At 37.7% G+C, this 18,063-nt stretch overlaps 4 protein-coding genes across 4 annotated transcripts; 1 reads left to right on the top strand and 3 right to left on the bottom strand.

Moving 5' to 3' along the window:
* The first annotated feature begins 1,151 nt into the window (after window positions 1-1,151).
* Window positions 1,152-3,725, top strand: LOC104243585 (uncharacterized). The gene is made up of 3 exons (XM_009798796.2): window positions 1,152-1,314; window positions 3,248-3,404; window positions 3,510-3,725. The coding sequence occupies exons 1-3, from the start codon at window positions 1,312-1,314 to the stop codon at window positions 3,554-3,556; spliced, it is 207 nt and encodes a 68-aa protein (XP_009797098.1). The 5' UTR covers window positions 1,152-1,311; the 3' UTR covers window positions 3,557-3,725.
* Window positions 3,726-4,159: 434 nt separating this feature from the next.
* Window positions 4,160-9,049, bottom strand: LOC104243586 (F-box only protein 6). The gene is made up of 2 exons (XM_009798797.2): window positions 8,791-9,049; window positions 4,160-5,662 (listed from the first exon to the last, which is right to left on the bottom strand). The coding sequence occupies exons 1-2, from the start codon at window positions 8,943-8,945 to the stop codon at window positions 4,423-4,425; spliced, it is 1,395 nt and encodes a 464-aa protein (XP_009797099.1). The 5' UTR covers window positions 8,946-9,049; the 3' UTR covers window positions 4,160-4,422.
* Window positions 9,050-14,310: 5,261 nt separating this feature from the next.
* Window positions 14,311-15,081, bottom strand: LOC104243587 (uncharacterized). The gene has a single exon (XM_009798798.2). It carries the CDS (start codon window positions 15,079-15,081, stop codon window positions 14,311-14,313), a length of 771 nt encoding a protein of 256 aa, XP_009797100.2.
* Window positions 15,082-16,123: 1,042 nt separating this feature from the next.
* Window positions 16,124-17,775, bottom strand: LOC104239038 (uncharacterized). Its single transcript, XM_070163870.1, has 3 exons — window positions 17,294-17,775; window positions 16,828-17,192; window positions 16,124-16,758 (listed from the first exon to the last, which is right to left on the bottom strand). The coding sequence occupies exons 1-3, from the start codon at window positions 17,773-17,775 to the stop codon at window positions 16,124-16,126; spliced, it is 1,482 nt and encodes a 493-aa protein (XP_070019971.1).
* Between the last annotated feature and the right edge of the window lie 288 nt (window positions 17,776-18,063).

The following is an 18,063-nucleotide window of genomic DNA, read 5'->3' as shown; positions in this document are numbered from 1 at the left end:
TGATTTGAGGTGATTGAGATCGAAATTTTCATTTGAAAATCGAAGAAGAACACAACTACAGTATACCGCTACGGTATACAATATGTTGTATGAGTATATAGCTATACTGCAACAATATACTATTATAGTTTACAATACACTGCAATGTTATATTGTAATAATCGAAGAAGAACACAGTTACCTAACAATATACTGCTACAGTATATTGTATACTATAGGAGTATATAGTTATACTGCAACAGTATACTATTATAGTATACAATATAATTGTTATAGTATACTGTAATAATATGAAATATACTGTAACAATATGCTGTAATAGTATACAAAATACTATAATAGTATACTTATTACCCGTAAATTCACTTGTCTTTTCCCTTTTAATTTGCTTTAAGCTTTTACCCAGCGTGAGGGGCAAATTGAAAATACAAAAAAATAATAATATTATAGTATGCTATATAATGTAACGGTATACTCTTGCAATTAGATCCTTTTAGAATTTTTTGAAATTTTTATTGACAACTGATATTATTTCAGTTTAATAATTGAATTAAATTTTTTTTAACCTTTTGCGTACAATTCTGTACCCTGTTGGTATAGCTATATATTATACTGGTATCATATGTTAGTTAATATTTTTTTAGTTGTATTAGCTATATTTAATTGGTACACAATTTGATTTTTCTTTAATAATAATATAAAAAAAGAATAATAAAAAATAGTGAAAATAGTAAATAAAATTAGATTATGAATAAAAAAGAATATAAAAAGAAAGAAGTTAAATGAAATTAGAAAAGGAAAAAAGAAAAAAATAAGAAGAAAACGAGAAAAAAGAAAAGGAGAAAAGAAAAAAAGAAGCATAAAAATAAAAAAGAATTGGAGAATAAAGAAAATATTCCCCACAAAATCTATTATGGGTAGTAAATATAATTAGTTTATGGGTAGAAAAATAAAAAAATAGACATGGGTAAATAGTTTTGTTTTTGTGGGTAACTGTGTCAAAACCTCATTCTTTTTATAATCCCAGGCCCAAGGATTCCGACGTGTTCAACTTACCCAATCAAATATGGACAGCTAAGCAAAGATACGTGGTTTATGACCCATTTGTCCAATTAATGGAAGGAGTGTGACGCGTTTTTCATGGGCTCCTGCCTTCTTCCCCGGCTATAAATAAAATCTTTCAAAAGCAGTTAGAAATTCAATGAATAAAAAGTCAAAATAAATTGGGGCAGAGAAAAGGTGGAAGAAGAAACCCTTAGCTGAATTTTTCGTGTTCTCATCTATCAGCGGCCACCGGATTTTGCTTCAACTATGGTAATACGCAAACTTAAATCTGTTTTTAAATTTTGTTTTTATGAATTTTTGAGTCAATGTCGTTGCTCCAAGCTTATTATTTGGATTACTAATTGTTGTGATCCGTCATCCCGTGATCTGTCTGATCATTGATTTCACTTTAATTCAATAAACTCGAAACTTTTTTTGTCTTTTCTTTTCTTGTTTTAGATCTTGAAATGTGAAGTTACGATGGATTAATTGCTGTTTTTTTTTTCCTTTTTGTACCTGCCTGGATATTCCCAGGGTGGATTCCTATGTGTAAAAATTAACTAAAATTGAAACAAATAGTAGATATGAACGCATAATTTTATAAATATAATGGGTTCAATGCTATAAACTTTAATGTTGAACCCATATAATTTAAATCCTAGTCTCTTGATTATTTTTATTTATTATTTCTGGTTTCTTAGTTTAATTAAGATTTGAAATTCAAGGCGGCCACATTATTGATCTGATGATTGATTTCGTCTCAGTTCAATAACTTCTTATATTTTCGTCTTTTCCTTTCATGATTAATTTTTTTTTTCTGGGTTTTGGTAACAATGGCATTGCTTGTGGCTCATATTTGTTTAATTGTTGTGATCCATTGCCAGATGATTGATATTCAATTCATCTTTTGAGTATTTTGTTGATCTGTTAGCCAGAACAATTTTTTTGTAAATAGATCTCTCTCTTTTGTTGTTGAAAGTAAGTAGTACATAATTTACCTTGAAAGTAATGGGTGGAGTTATCTTAAGTAAGTTATATGAAATCAATTGTTTTTTTTTTGGGACAGAATCCAATGATTAATCGAAAGGGAAAAGATAGGTGTCTTTTGAGCGTAGATCTTTTCTTGTTATCTATGCAATTGGTAAACTTGGGTATCTTACCTACTTAATGCGCAAAAGACCTTTAGTGCTTGGACTTTCCAATTTTATTTAGCTTTTTGGCGTAGAATTGTTCAAGCCGTGGAAACAGCCTCTTGCAGAAATGCAGGGTAAGGCTACGTACAATAGACCCTTGTGGTCCGCCCTTCTCCGGACCCTGCGCATAGCGGGATCTTAGTGCACCGGGCTGCCCTTTTTTTTTGTCGTAGAATTGATAGTATGTTTGCTTTGGATTCTTTTGAAAGTGCTTCTCCCAATTGGCAATCCTATGTATTCCTTGCATTGCTTTCATGCTCTACTTTTCCAGGAGCCTAGGAGCTTGGTTTTTGGTAATTCCATGACTTGGTATAGATGCTCTAATGATGGTTTAGGCTGTTTAGTGTTTCCGTTGTTTAAATAGTTGAATCCGCATTAGGCTCATATAAATTATATATATATATATATATATATATATATATATATATAGTGTGTGTGTGTGTGTTTGGTGTGGAGAAAAATCTTTTTCAAAACATTTTTATCAAAACATTTCCAATTCTTCCATCAAATGATAAAGAGGGAGCAGTTCTCCAATCTTCAACTGTGTCAGCTTGACCCTTGAATCCAGTATGGCAACCTCTATCTATTGGAGAAGGTTGCGAATTGTTAAGTTATTATTTTTTTGTTCTCATATTCTTTGCTCTAAGTTTCATCTCAAAATTGACACTGTGAATAACGTAAGAAAAGGATGGTATTTTGATCAGATAACCTTTAAAATGGACAGCATTGATTTAGGCTCAAAGGGAGGTAATAGATATTTCACGACAAAAGAGAGGCGGCTTACCTCTGCTAAACCCCTAAACCAGAGGGGAGGTGTAAGTTATTGGATATTTGTAATATGAATGTTGAATACTAGAGCTCCTTGCTAGAGTGCTTGATGCTTATCCTGTCCGACGAGAGACTTGGTTGCTTGTTGAAAGCTGGCTATGCTTTCTTTTCAAAAAGATATACTAGTAGTTTGAACAAGATTTTGTTCTGAATCATTCCTCTGTTTTGCTGCATATGATCAGACGACATCGAGGCGTCTTGCTGACAGGAAGATTGAGAGGTTTGAGAAAAACATTACCAAGCGAGGAGCTGTTCCTGAAACTACCGCAAAAAAGGGAAACCAGTATCCTGTTGGCCCTATATTGCTTGGTTTCTTTGTCTTTGTTGTCATTGGCTCATGTAAGATCTTCCTATCTTCATGTGACTTAGGTTACTACATGCATATTTCTTTTGTTTTCGTTTGTTCTCTTTTTGGTTGAATTAATCGTTTTTCTCCCATTGCAGCTCTGTTCCAGATAATAAGGACCGCAACCAGCGGGGGCATGGCTTAAGCATGGAAGTTAAAAGTGGTGGTGTTATAGGCTTTGCCTGCTTGTTGTAGTAGTGTTTTTCTCAAAGTTTAGCCCAATGTAGAAATTGAAGAGAAACTTCAATAGAACTGTTTTTAACTTGTGAGATACTCGGAGAAGTATAAATTTTCTCCTGTCTCGTGTGTTGATATATTTGTGTCCATTGCGTTCTTGCAGAGGTTTAAATATCCTTTCACTTCTAGTATAAACCATTATTATAAAATCCTTTATGCTGGGAAACATATATTACCAAATGGAAGAATTTTCCTAATATTATTGAATAGCAGGTATAGCCGTGTTAGTTCAGAGAACACTTGTATATATGTAATGGGTAACAGTAATGCACAATTCAGAGAGCACTTGTGCATGTGATGCCAGTAAACATCTACAAGACCTCACACACTAACTATCCTTGCTTTACAAAATCTTTTGGAACAATCACAAACAAGTGCAATACTTGTAATTCCTCGTTTTGGAACTCACAGGCACAGTAGGCAAATCACCACAAGTAAATTTAACCAAAATTAAGTTAAAACGCCATTCTATCTGAAAGTCCCAACACGTAAAATGCCATGATCCACAATAGAAAAGGTAGAAACAAATTTTCCGATACATAAGACACAACAAATTCTCAAATTCTGAGAGGTTGTACGTTTTAATGTAATAATAAGTAGTCGTAGATTAGTCCTCTGGAATGAAAAGCTTAACAACTAGATGTTTATACAAGAGAGTGGTAATAAATTCAGCAAAGAGAACACTAGGCTGCAGATTATGATGGGAAAAGCTAAAACCACATGATATAATAAATCGCACTCTGCTGTGACTAGAAATTTACTGGGCATCCCAAGTTAAGCCAAAGCTGTAAGACGGGGGTGAAAAGCAGTCCCGCACGCGATCCATTGCCTCTTTCTCCCACGGGGCAACACGCAACCGGGGACCTTCATCCATTCTCCGGTTGAGAAATCATACGTTACTAGCCGGTTCATTTGTCTTGATCTTAAAGATAGCATGAGCAAACCTTTGTTACCCAAGCAAGTCATCCGAACGTGCTTTCCATAAAACTCCAAGCACCATATATTTGGCATTCTGTCAACCTCCTTCCACAAAAGAGTCATCTTTTGCAGTTCCCATATGCACACGCAAGTGGCTGCATTCTTTGTCAGCAGCCCGACAAGCATTATGCGGCCCCCACATTCTGCTAGTGTATGATCACTCAGATGTAGGGGTGCAGGGATAATGAACTGCTTCCAGATCCCAGTAACCATGTCATAGGACACGATTCCATCAGGCTCTGAGCGCATAAAGTAAAATTTATTACCGATGGTGACTGTCTGCGACTTGAAGTTGAGTGCCATAGGAAGCTTAACATTTGAGGACATAGATCCTGGACGAGTCCAAGAGTTCTTTCTGGAGTCGTAAACTTCAAATTCACCATCACAACCAACCCAAAGGATACTGTAAGCTGATTTCCCACTCAATGTCATCCCTACTGCCACACGAGACCACACCTTAACAGATCTGGCTGGTAACTCTTTAAAGGACCTAGTAAGAGGGTTGCATACGTAGAAGCTCCTATGTCCAATATCAAGGAAACAGACAAGACCTCCTGCAGAAGCAACTGGCAAGACTATCAACTTGGTCGGCAGTGCAGGTATAGTAGGATGGTGCCATTTCTTCAACATAGGGTCGTACATGGCTCCAGTATTCACGTTTTCATGAGTAATGGTGTAGAACCACGGTTGTGGTTGAGGAACTTGGGTGCACTGTTCAGAAAAACTTTGGGACATCAGCATTGAGTTCCATTTGCGGCAGACAGATCTGAAGCGGAAAAAAGTGGCAATTGGTAGTCTTGCAATAACAGCTTCAAATAAGTCTTCAGGAAATTCTTTCCATATTTGCGGATCCAAATTCTCTATGGAGCATGAAGTTCCAGTCACTTTTCCTCGATTCCTCTCCTTCCGAGCTTTCTTTTTTGGTGGAGGCTTGCCAGGTTCCAACATCTTGAGATTTTCAGATTTTCCAGCAGTCATAATGATATTGTAGCAACTGTCTTCAGCAGAACTGTCATCAAGATTCAGAACATAACACCTGCACAGATACAAACCTGGTTCATTCACATATTTTCTTCCAAGGTAAAAAGTTTCAAATTATGCAGTGAATCAATGAAATCATATAAATATGAGAAACTGAAAAAGGACTGAACGCCACCGCAAGTTGACCCTTAATAGTCGAATCCAAAATTGGGTATAACCATGGATTTAGATACAAGTTTTATTGTTTACTCATGGAGTATTCAAGAAAAAAGTTTGAATTGGGAGCTCGATCCTCCAGGTGAACTGACCTACCCAAACCTAACAAGTAAAAAAATATAGTATTCTAAGAAGCTTCAGAGAACCATATCAAAGGAACTCAGCAAAATGACCCCGTAACGGATACCATAGCACTGCATCAGCTCTATCTAAAAGGCTAAGGCATTTGAGAAGATTCCAGATTAGGTAAATATAGGTTCTGCACCTCAACCTTGGCAAAGCTAGCGAGAAAGTTTGATTTTACAAACATGCTTAACTTACAAAGTTCTATTTTTACTAGCTCATTTAATTCATATGATTACCATCATGTCTAAGAGAACATTAAACATGGAGGTTTTTTTTCATGTTCCATAATTTTCCAAAACATTCTGATTTGTTTTTCACATGTTTCACTTTTATGGTCAAGTTTGACCAAATGCACAAATTAATGCATTTTAGCCAGAACTGTGTAACCAGTATCGTCAACCTAAGTCGTTACAGAGTGGAAGCGCCAATAAACCTTTTATTCTGAAAGTAAGAATTAGCATACCTAATAACTTGGAAATATCCAGAAATAGCATTCCCTAATTATTCTTCTACATATCTCTAGAACATAGCTGCTAGGCTTAACATGTGAATAACAACAACAACAACAATAACAACAAACCCAGTGTAATCCCACAGGTGGGGTCTAGGGAGGGTAACGTGTACGCAGACCTTATGCCTACCTTGTTAATACAGAAAGCTGTTTCCGATAGACAGTCTTAACATGTGAATATTCTACTTAATTCACTCACCAATACACAAAGTAGCTAGCAAATATGTTATATGTAAACACTGTGACTTTCAAATGATTCCGGTTATTCTAGCCCACACCAGATGATGTTACTTAAAGGGGAAGAAAACGTGTTCAAATGCACATAATTCAGTCACAAAGATGTTAGAAACATGTAATCAAGTATGTGGCCCAGTGGTCAATGAAAAGGGTGATAACCATGGGGCACCACGATTCAAATACTAGCAAAGACAAAATATGCTAGGTGATTCTTCAAGTCTTCCTAAGCTTCGGTGGGTAGAGTTACTTATACCTGTTCGGGTGGAAAAGACAAAAGACCAGGTACCCGATGGAATAGCGAGGTACGCGTAAGCTGACCTGGACACCACCATTATCAAGAAAAGAAAAAAGAAATGCTAGAAACCATAACCATAGCATTGAGGCCATGCAAGCAGGCAACCATCTCTGGCTAACAAGAGAAGCATCATCCTGATGTAAGCTCCACTACTTTTGCTTTCTAAAAGATTCTATCTTCCAATTGAAAATGAGTTTCAACTTCGATTCAACTAATACTCACTATTGTTTTGAGGAAACTTTGGCCTTCATCTGCTTATGTTTAAATAAAAATAATGACAAAGAAGACGAAAGCTTTGATTTCCATGTATTCCATAAGACTGTACTTTGCAATGAGAATGCAACATGCTCAAATTGTAGAACCATAAAAGACTTCAAAATGGATGAAAATTATGCTGTATAAAGCATCTTTTGATAATTCCATTACATGAGGGTACTTTGTTAGAAGTAGGTTGGCATTGTGTTTCACAAACGAAAGGAAAGTTTTAGACTACCAAACAGGTTTTAAATCATTATAATTTAAAAATAGCACTCAATCCCAACAGAGAAACTAGTATCTCGTTTACTATTCTTTGAAGGTGTTAAAAAATTCTGTTCTCCAAAAGACAAAGACTCTACTAGAGTATATCAAAATTTTATTTTGTTGGCTAAATTGCAAAGGCTCTTACTTAGAAAGATAAACTTTAAACTCAGAAAAGAAGTTCGCGAACTTATAATGCTGCAAAACAAAGAGCTCGGGGTTTGTGCATTTCAGAAATACTACAAGACAGTATATATGCTCTTTCCCTAGTGGGGGATGGCAAAACAATCCCTAAAGGACAGTTGAACCAAGTTCCTAGCCTAGTGAGTATTGTTTCCATATGTTTGCATTTCAGATACCGACTACCTTTAATTTGTCTAAAAGACCATTGGCTTCACCCAGTGGCTGCCAACAACCAGCTGTCTCGATAGTACAAGCTAAGGCTGGCTGGCTAGATTTCTTTAAATCCCTCTTGAAAATTCAAACATTCATTCTGAAAGAATGTCATTGAGTATTTACCCAATACCATACAGTGCACAATACCACAAATGAAACAACATATGAATCACTAGACAATTAGGACAACTACTGTACCATTGCTGACTAGGAACAAACTACTTTTGAAGTGATCATTCTACAACCAAGAGAACATGAGCTCGATTTATGTATAACGGCTCTAGCATTGGGATTGTGAGCTTATCATAGTTGCAGGTGATCAGAATATATTAGCCCTTAAAATTTTAACAATAACTAAGACAAGAGTTACCCAGTAACTGTATTGGCAGGAGTTAACAAGTAACCGGTGGAATAGCAAAGGTGTGCGCAAGCTGAACCAGGCACCACCATTGTGAATAAAACAGAATTTTAAAAAGACCTGTGACATATTTTTATTCACTAAAGAAAAGCAAGACCAAGCTGTAAGACCTAAAGTTTACTAATTTGACAGTTAGGTAGCGCTAAGGAACACTAATAAGAGCAATTTGAGTATGTCAAGAACTACCAAACATGAAAACACCACACTAAAAAAACAATGCAATTTCCCCAATTTGATCACCGCAGCAAAGGCAACAAAAAAAAAACCAAGCCCTCAGAAATATCATAAAGTTGACACCTTTAAAACCAAAAGCACAAAGAAAGCAAGGAATAAGAACATTTCACAAAGTGGGAATTCAATATCAAACAGCATTTAATCATACAGATCGACCAAAGTACACATAAAAATTAAAGATTAACAGAAAACCCATGAGGGGAAATAAGGAAAGAAAGAGAAAAATCAAACCTTGGGAGGTGTAAAAGCGGTGGCGATTGAAGAGGAAAAGAGAAGTTAGAAGAAGAAGAAGAGGAGGAGGAAGAAGAAGGAGAGTGTGTATTTTGTTGTTGTAAGAGTTGTTTAACTTGTCCAATGAGTTGCCTCAGCATGGCCAGCACTTCCATGCCCTTTCAGGGGTCTCAGGCCCTATACCATATTCACACCCACCACCTCTCTCTCTCTCTCTTCTGTATCTATATCTATTCATCCATCTGAAAATGTAATGAAATGAAAAATCTCTCTTATTTTGAGTTTTCTTTGTTGTTCGTGTGCGATACTTATTACCCACTCCTTTATTAACACGTCAGCTAGGGCCCCTTTGATCATGAGTAGTATTGACCGTGTACGCAACTTTTCCACCTTTCTAATCAATTCTCATACCATCTTTATTTATTCCTTCCCCCTTTTCCCATTCTAACCTTCTTCTTTTTCATTTCCATTTTTCTCTACAACAAAAATCTTATTACTCTCCATGTTTCAATTTATGTGAATTATTTGGATAGAATTCAAAGTTTAAATTAAATTATTTTCAAATTTAGAAACAATTATTCTTTTTTAAACGGATCAAAAAGGAAATAGGTTCATATAAACTGGAACAAAAGGAATACCCACTAAATTAATCAAGAGATAATTATACCTCTATCTCAAAATTATGATTATTCATCCTATTTTATTCAAATTCATTTAGTATAATTTATAGTTGTAACAACTAAATTTTGCTCCTGAAAAATAATAATCAAGACAAGAAATATAGCGACAAATATTATATTCAATTTCAAGTGATGAGGTTACAATCTCTAAAATATCTCTAAATCTAAAGAGATATAGTCCTTTGATTCTTCTCCTCACGGATGATGGTTCAAGAGCTTGAAAGCTTGATCTTGAACTTGACGGATTTCAGATTTGTAGTACGTCACGAACAATTTGAAGGTCGTCACGAACCAGGATTTGGTATTGATTTATCACGAACGGAAGATTTGAAGCCGTCCGCCTATGACTTGAGTTCGCATTTGAAATTTGACCACAGACGATGATTGCAGATATGAATGGAGACTTTGATGCTATTTTTCAGAGCTTCTTCGGCCTTTCCTTCTGCTTACTTGCTTGTCCCTTAGCCTTCTCCCTTGACCCCTTTATATAGGTGTGGGGTGGAGTAAACCCTAGTTGATCATTGAGCTTGAGGCTTATGGGCCGGTCCATTTGATAGAAGACCAACTGACGAGCTAGCCCAATAATACATTGGACTTTTATTTAAATCAATTTTAGATTTAAATAATCAACCCGATTATACTAGCCCATAGTATCATTTGGACTAATATGTATTTAATATATTTTAAATCCAAATTACTTGTGGATTAAAGTTTAATAAAATTTTAATTGTCTACAAATGTCTCCTGCTTCAAAGCTTGTCGAGGTGTAGGCTTATCGTAACTTGAAGACATGATTTGAAGTAACCGTTGTGGAGCCAACGGACATTGTTTAGTGTGACCTTTGGATTGTTCACTTGAATTCTAATTCAAGAGATATGCTTTCCTTTGATGCGCTTGGAACATTTACTCAAATAAAATTCTCACAACATAGTTCCAATTTAGTTGCTACATTTTTTCAGGAAACTTATCACATAACTATATTTAGGTGACATCACAACTTTCAAACAACTTTATCAATCTGATACTGAAACCCTTCTCTTCATCTGAGATCATATTACAGCAGAGAACCAAAAGAATTCGAGCTAACAGAATTCATAGATGGTATAAACAAGAAATTTTCTGATACTTCATATACAACGTAAACACGAGTTTGTTCGTGATAGAATAGTCCCATTCCTTCTGAAATCATCTATAAGATCGTACAACTTGAATTGGTTTTCTTCTGAATTTAGCTGCTATATAATATATTTTCCTTACACGTTATTTCCTCCTATGAATTGGAGAGACTCCAAATTGGCCAGCATTAATAACTTGACTATCACAAACATAGAAAATTTTATTATCCAGTGGCATCAAATATAGAAAATTTTAAAGTTATTCCCACTTTCCCGTAACAACACTTGGGCTGACAATAATTTTCCTTTCCTACTTTGATTTCCTAGTTTCAAACCTATTCATGTACAATCGAACATGATATTTCCTTATTTGCACATGTTAGTAGCTTGAACACTAAGAATTTCCTTAATTTCTTCCTTGCTGGTTCCTATAAATTGGCCACTTTCTCCTTGTATCGTTAACATAGTAGTAGTCCTCCGCTCTTTGATGAAAGCAACCGTACTACTTTTTGGTTGGTTTTAAAGGTACTCTTCAATAGTTGGCAACGCAATCCCGTTGCTCGATTCTCCTAACATTTTTTAGCTGCTACCAGGAATTTCAGTTTTGCGCGTCTTAACCAAAAAAATCATATCTTGGTGTAGGAATGCCGAAATCACAAGTGGTTTGTGGCTACAGAAACTAGACTCAGAGTAATGCAACATATCAAAAATTTAAATTTAGATTCGCATTGTATCATCCCAGGTGAGCTTCCTAAACTTAGTTCAAGTTCTGTCATGCTCGACATTTCAGCTTTGCGCGTCTTAACCAAAAAAAAATCATATCTTGGTATAGGAGTATCGAATCACGAGCGGTTTACGGCGATGAAAACTAGACTTCCGGAGATACGACATAGTAAAAATCATAATCAGAATATGCTGATATATTCCTAGATGTTTTCTCGAATTTAGGCAATATATTATGGCATGCTGCCCCATTCTGTCTTGCTGTTTTTTCATAGATTCTTCCTCTTTTTTTTCGCAGACTCTCGAAGCAGCACATAGGGCTGTGAATTCCATTAGCAAGGATGCGTTTCATCAACCATGATACATCATACCCACAACTTGAGATTATTAGCGACAAGCATAATCCGCACGCCCAAGTTCTAACTTTAAAAGTTCATCCTCCGGTGATAGGTGCTTTCCCGCTGGGCTAGAAAGCCGCTTGACGCCTCCCTTGATCTTGCAGAATGGTCGACTAGAGAGACGAAGTATGCATTGGATAGATTTTCGGGCAAAGAAACCAACATGAAGGTCCTACTTTTGAAGTCCTCCACCCATCAAAAGGTAGCGTCTGCTAGTCCTCCTCATCGTGATTACGATAGACGTCTCGTCACTTAGAGTGTTCCTCCTTCTGGATTTGGTGAAGTTCGCTATACGTCCAAATATTGGGAGTGGGTAGAAGATGTTCTTGCCCGCAACAAGTTGACTCTAGATGGCATCAAGGTCTATGACGCCATCTTTGCTTCGTTGTTCACATATGACTACAATGAGAATGTCCTTCGTGCCTTTTGTGAGTTTTGGCGTCTATCTACCAACACAATTTCTACCTCTATAGGTGAACTCTCCATCTCTTTATGGGACTTGCGAGTAATCAGAGGCCTTCCGATGCATGGGTCATTCTATGACGAAGTTATCCCCTCAGCTAAGGAGTTGACACAAGAAGACGATCAAGGAAAAAGTGGCCAATTTATAGGAACTAGCAAGGAAGAAATTAAGGAAATTCTTGGTGTTCAAGCTACTAACATGTGCAAATAAGGAAATATCATGTCCGATTTGTACATGAATAGGTTTGAAACTAGGAAATCAAAGTAGGAAAGGAAAATTATTGTCAGCCCAAGTGTTGTTACGGGAAAGTGGGAAAAGCTTTAAAATTTTCTATATGTGATGCCACTGGACAGTAAAATTTTCTATGTTTGTAATAGTCAAGTTATTAATGCTGGCCAATTTGGAGTCTCTCCAATTCATAAGAGGAAATAACGAGTAAGGAAAATATATTATGTAGTAGCTAAATTCAGAAGAAAACCTATTCAAGCTGTACGATCTTATAGATGATTTCAGAAGGAAGGGGACTATTCTATCACGGACAAACTCGTGTTTACGTTGTATATGAAGTATCGAAAAATTACTTGTTTATACCATCTCGAATTGTTGAAATTGGAGATACCATCTCGAAAATTGCTTGGCACTACAGAAGACTCCAGGCCCACCTATGTATAATAAGATGAAGAATTATTGGAGGATGACAAAGTCCGAGTTGCTCAACCTGATGAAGAATGATGGACCCTGGTGAGTTTTTTTGGTGTCCTACTTTTGCCTAGGCCGCCTCTTTCGAGGTTTTCAACCTAGCGGACTCTTTTGTTTTGGGTGTTGTTCGTAGTTTAGGCTCATGCGGGTCAGGAGCATTACAATATGTAGTTTAGATTCTTATGTCAAGGAGCGTAGCAGCATGCATTTTAGGCTCGTGCATTAAGGAGCTTCATGACTTGTAGTTTAGGCTCGTGCGCCGAAGAGCGTAACAACATGCATTTTAGGCTCGTGCATTAAGGAGCTTCATGACTTGCAGTTTAGGCTCGTGCCTTGAGGAGCGTTTATTCTTCAAGGATAATACCTCTTCAAAAATTTCCCGTTGATAGGTCCAATTCTCATGCCATCTGCATCAACTAACTTGTAAGCTCCACTTGAGTAGGCTTCTTGCACAACATATGGACCATCCCACTTTCAAGTGAATTTGCCCCCAGATTTGCGAGAGGTGATAATAGGTCTCCTTAATGAAAGAACATGATCGCCAACTTGGAAGGACCTCAAGCGAACCTTTTTGTTGAAAGCACGAGAAAGACGAGCTTGATAACATTCAAGACTTTGTTAAGCTTCTAGCCTTTTTTCATCAAGGGACTCAAGTTCTTCAAGGCGCAGATGAGCGTTTTATTCTTCAGTAAGACCTTCTTAGACAGCGAGTCGCAAGGATGGTATTTGACGCTCAAGAGGAAGAACTGCTTCAACTCCATAAATAAGAGAATAAGGAGTTGCTTGTGTCGGTGTGCGATGAGTCATATGATATGCCCACAAAGCTTCTTCCATTCTGTCATGCCAATCTCTTTTAGACTTGGAGACGACCTTCTTTAACAAGTTGCAAAGTGTCTTGTTAAATGCTTCAGCTAGTCCATTTGCAGCAGCATAATACATTGATGAATTACGTTGCTTGAAGCCAAAAAGCTCACAAATCTTGGTCATCAATTTGTTATCGAATGGTTTGCCATTATCTGTTATTATATAACTAGGAATACCGAAATGATATATGATGTTCACTCGAATGAAGTTTGCCACATTCTCTTTCTTCACTTCCTTGAGAGCGACGACCTCGACCCATTTTGAGAAATAATCAGTTGCGGCGAAGATGTATAGATGTCCTCCAGAATATTTAGGAAGTGGTCCAACAATATCTAATCCCCAAACGTCAAATGGCCAAGATGCAACAGTAGGATGTAACATTTTAGGTGGTTGGTGTATAAAATTTGCGTGAAACTAGAAAGCCTTGCATCTTCGAGCATAATCTAAGCAATCTTTCACCATTGTCGGCCAGTAGTAACCCATCCTCTTTATGTGGAAGTGGAGCTTCGGCCCAGATTGATGTGATACACAAACTTCAGAGTGTGCCTCTTGCATAGCTTGAGTTGCTTCATCTTCCCCTAAACAACGCAAGAGAACTCCTCAAATGATCTTCGATACAAAGTGTCTTTGTAGTAAAAGAAGCGAGGGGCACGTCGACAAATTTCGGTCTTTCTTCTTGGATATTCTAGAAGTATCCTATAACATAAGTAGTCGATCATGGTTTGTCGCCAACCAAGCTTCACAACTTCAGCGGCGGCTACCAAATGCTCGAGCTTGCTTTCTTCATCCTCATTCTCATTTGGCGATACTATCCATTTTTGGCAGGTAGTGATTTGTTTCTGGCCGGGCAGAGTCAATGTTAAAGCTAGAGTAGCTAGGGCATCAACCTTCTTATTTTCCTTCCTTCGCACATGCTGAAGAGTTACATTGCCAAGCCATCCAATCAATTTCTGTGCATAATCATAATAACGACGTAATTCTGGCCTTTTGACCTCGTAGCTACCTAGCAATTGATTGATCACTAACTCAAAGTCTCCAAAAATATGTAATTGGAGTTGTCTCATATCAATGGCCATCTCAAGCCCAAGTATGAGTGCTTGATATTCCGCAACGTTGTTGGTGCAATGTTGTGTTAAGGTGAAGGAATATGGCAAGACTTCCCCTTGAGAAGTGACAAACACAACACCTGCACCATCTCCCTCATGATGTGCGACACTATCAAAATACATTTTCCACGGTGGTTGCACTTCGATGACCATCGTACCCTCATCAGGTAGTTCATCAGTCAACTCCCAATCATTAGGAATTGGATGATCTGCCAAGAAATCTGTCAAAGCTTGTCCTTTCATAGCTTTTTGTGGGATATACACAATCTTGAATTGTTGAAATTGGAGATACCACCTTGCTAATCAATCATTGAGGACAGGTTTTGACATAACAAACTTGATCGGGTTCGCCCTTGAGACGAGACGGACAACATGAGCTTGAAAGTCGTGCTTCAGCTTTTGAATTGCGAAAACCAATGCCAGACACAACTTTTCGATCGGAGAATACTTCAGATCATTTGGGGTCATCATCCTACTCAAGTAGTAGAGGGAATTTTCTTTACTTTCACCATTTTCTTGGGCAAAAAGGTCTCCCACTGACCTTTCTTGGGCTGCAATATATAGAATCAATGGCTTTCCTGGTATAGGGGCTGCCAGAACTGGAGGTTTCATCAAGTAGGATTTGATGTTTTGGAATGCATTACTACAAGCTTGGTCCCATTCAAAAGGTATGCCCTTCTTCATGAGACGGCTAAAAGGTTGGCACTTCCCTGCTAGATTTGAGATGAATCTTCTAAGGTACGCCAATTTTCCTTGTAGACTTTTTAGTTCATGTATATTTTTGGGCTCGGGCATCTTCAAGATTGCATCAACTTTGGCTTGATATATCTCAATCCCTTAATGTTGAACAATGAAGCCAAGGAATTTTCCAGAAGTAACTCCAAAGGCACATTTCAATGGGTTCATTCTAAGTTGATATCTCCGGAGTCATTCGAACACCATTCTTAAGTCTTGCAAGTGGTCTCCTCTCTTTCTTGATTTCACCACTAAATCATCCACATAGCATTCCACATTCTTGTGGAGGATATCGTCAAAGATATTCTGTATTGCCCTTTGATATGTGGCGCCAGCATTCTTCAAGCCAAAAGGCATTACTTTATAGCAATAAATGCCTCTAGGAGTGCGAAATGTAGTAAGCTCTTCATCTTTTTGTGCCATACGTATTTGATTGTATCCAGATGATCCATCTATGAAAGACATTGCCTCGTATCCGGTGGTAGCATCAATCATAAGCTCTGGAATGGGGAGCGGAAATTCTTCCTTAGGGCATGCATTATTGAGGTCTCTAAAATCGACACAAACTCGAATTTGGCCATTCTTCTTCTTCATAGAACAATGCTTGAATCCATGTAGGATATTTAACCTCCCGAATTAAACCAGCTTCGATGAGCTTATTGACCTCGGCTTCGATTGATGGGATCAATTCTGGCCTGAAGCATCTTTGGGCTTGCTTAACAGGACGAGCTCCTTTCTTGACTGCGAGATGATGAACTGCTACTTTAGGATCTAAACCAGGCATCTCTTTGTAGCTCCAAGCAAAGACATCTCTATATTCTTTGAGTAGCTCCACATAAGTGCTTTCTTCATCTGTGGTTAATAGGGCACTTACATAGGTGGGCCTGGAGTCTTCTGTAGTGCCAAGGTTGACTTCTTTCAATGCATCAACAGTCATTTTAATTCCTTCTTCTAGTTCCGCAGGAGCATCCTCGACATCTTCGTCTTCTTGAGGATCACCATCGTTAAAAGATATATGGCCACACCAAGAGGAATCTCCCAAATATTCGTCAACTTTCCTTAGGGATGAAGTGTATTGCTCCTCATTCGCAGTAATATGATATGAGGATCCTACACTTTCTTCATCTTCGTCACGCTCTCTTGTGTGGACCACTGTGTGAGTCTTCACTTTGAGTACCTCTCCACCTGAAATCAAAAGTCCTGTTTGTCACCTCATTTTGGAAGGGATCAGGCTTTGACACGTTTTGGAGATACTTTGGACTCTAGATGGAAAAGGTCTTCTTATTTTTTCATAATTTCTTTGGGACTTATTCTTCTTCTTTTTTAATAGCCCCAACCTCTCAAATACAGAAGTTTTTATAGTTGGTTCTCCAAGTCGATCAAAGATAGAAGGCCTTTTATTAGGATCAGTGGGTTTATCTTCCATCGTGATATAGTTAATACTTGCTCTTCTAATAGAGATGCGAACTGGTGGGGGTTGTTTGTTACCTAGACCCTCACGTGATTGCTTCACCACATGCTCCCTATTCTTCATTGTGTTTGCTTTCCTAATAGCTTCAGGTGGGAGCTTCCCTAGCTTAGATGGTTCATTGGGATCATATCCAACCTTTGCGAACAACCTGTACGCATTCAGATCGAAACCTTCATTTGTGCGTTTCGTGGGGAGTGCCTTTGAGGCATGTTAGGGGCCACAAAATTTTTCAGTAGCTTTGAAGATAACTTTATGGTATCAATCTGCTTGATAGGAAGGGTTAATTCTCTTAGTGCAACTTTTTGGAGGCTTGATGATTCTCCTTCATCTTTCTTCACTTTTGGGACGTAACGAAGTAAAGGAGCTATTTTCTTACCTGCAATTGCAACATTCTTTTTGTGAGCTTTCGAAACTTGGCATGCTTCTATTGTAACTTTATATTCATCAGAAGCTACTTCAGCCCTTTTGGACACGATATTATCACCTCTGGCCTTCGTGATGTCACCAATTCTTGCTTCCTTCACGATGCGGTTCTTCAAGTAGAATTTTGCATCAGCGAAGTATGCCTCAGCTTCCGCGAATGGCTTATCATCATCAACTATCTTCTTTTCAACTCCATCTTTATTATACTTCAAACATTGGTAGTAGGTTGATGGGACAACTTTGTTCTCGTGTATCCACGGAATTCCAAGCAACAAATTGTATGAAGTCTTTGCATCAATCACATGCATTCATGCAGTTGATTGCGTATCTCCCATGGTGATTTCTAGCTTGATAGCTCCTATGGCCCTTTGTCCTCCTTGATTGAACCCTTGAATCATCAGCCGGCTTTCAGAAAGTTCTTCAGTTGAGATGCCGAGTTCTTTTATTATGCGAATGGGAAGAATGTTAACTGCAGTCCGTCATCTATCAAGATTCTATTTATCCTTCTCTCGAGCACATAACCCACCATAAACAAAGGGTGATTGTGTGGTGTCTCACCAAGTAGGAGATTGTCTTCAGTGAAGGTGATTTTTGCA

This window comes from Nicotiana sylvestris, chromosome 12 (assembly GCF_000393655.2).
Source record: "Nicotiana sylvestris chromosome 12, ASM39365v2, whole genome shotgun sequence".
NCBI classification, from domain to species: Eukaryota; Viridiplantae; Streptophyta; class Magnoliopsida; order Solanales; family Solanaceae; genus Nicotiana; species Nicotiana sylvestris.
This window is presented reverse-complemented; position numbering and strand designations above follow the sequence as displayed.

Excerpts from the sequence above, each read along its gene's own strand:
- LOC104243585 (XM_009798796.2), top strand. Across the intron at positions 3,405-3,509 it reads CTTTGTTGTCATTGGCTCAT|CTCTGTTCCAGATAATAAGG; the intron begins GTAAGATCTTCC and ends CTCCCATTGCAG.
- LOC104243586 (XM_009798797.2), bottom strand. The coding sequence starts at position 8,945 with ATGGAAGTGCTGGCCATGCTGAGGCAACTCATTGGACAAGTTAAACAA. Across the intron at positions 5,663-8,790 it reads CCGCTTTTACACCTCCCAAG|GTGTTATGTTCTGAATCTTG; the intron begins GTTTGATTTTTC and ends GTATCTGTGCAG.
- LOC104243587 (XM_009798798.2), bottom strand. The coding sequence starts at position 15,081 with ATGAAAGGACAAGCTTTGACAGATTTCTTGGCAGATCATCCAATTCCT.
- LOC104239038 (XM_070163870.1), bottom strand. The coding sequence starts at position 17,775 with ATGCATGTGATTGATGCAAAGACTTCATACAATTTGTTGCTTGGAATT. Across the intron at positions 17,193-17,293 it reads AAGCAGATTGATACCATAAA|GTTGTTCGCAAAGGTTGGAT; the intron begins GTTATCTTCAAA and ends GAATGCGTACAG. Across the intron at positions 16,759-16,827 it reads TTTTCCATCTAGAGTCCAAA|GTGGAGAGGTACTCAAAGTG; the intron begins GTATCTCCAAAA and ends TTTTGATTTCAG.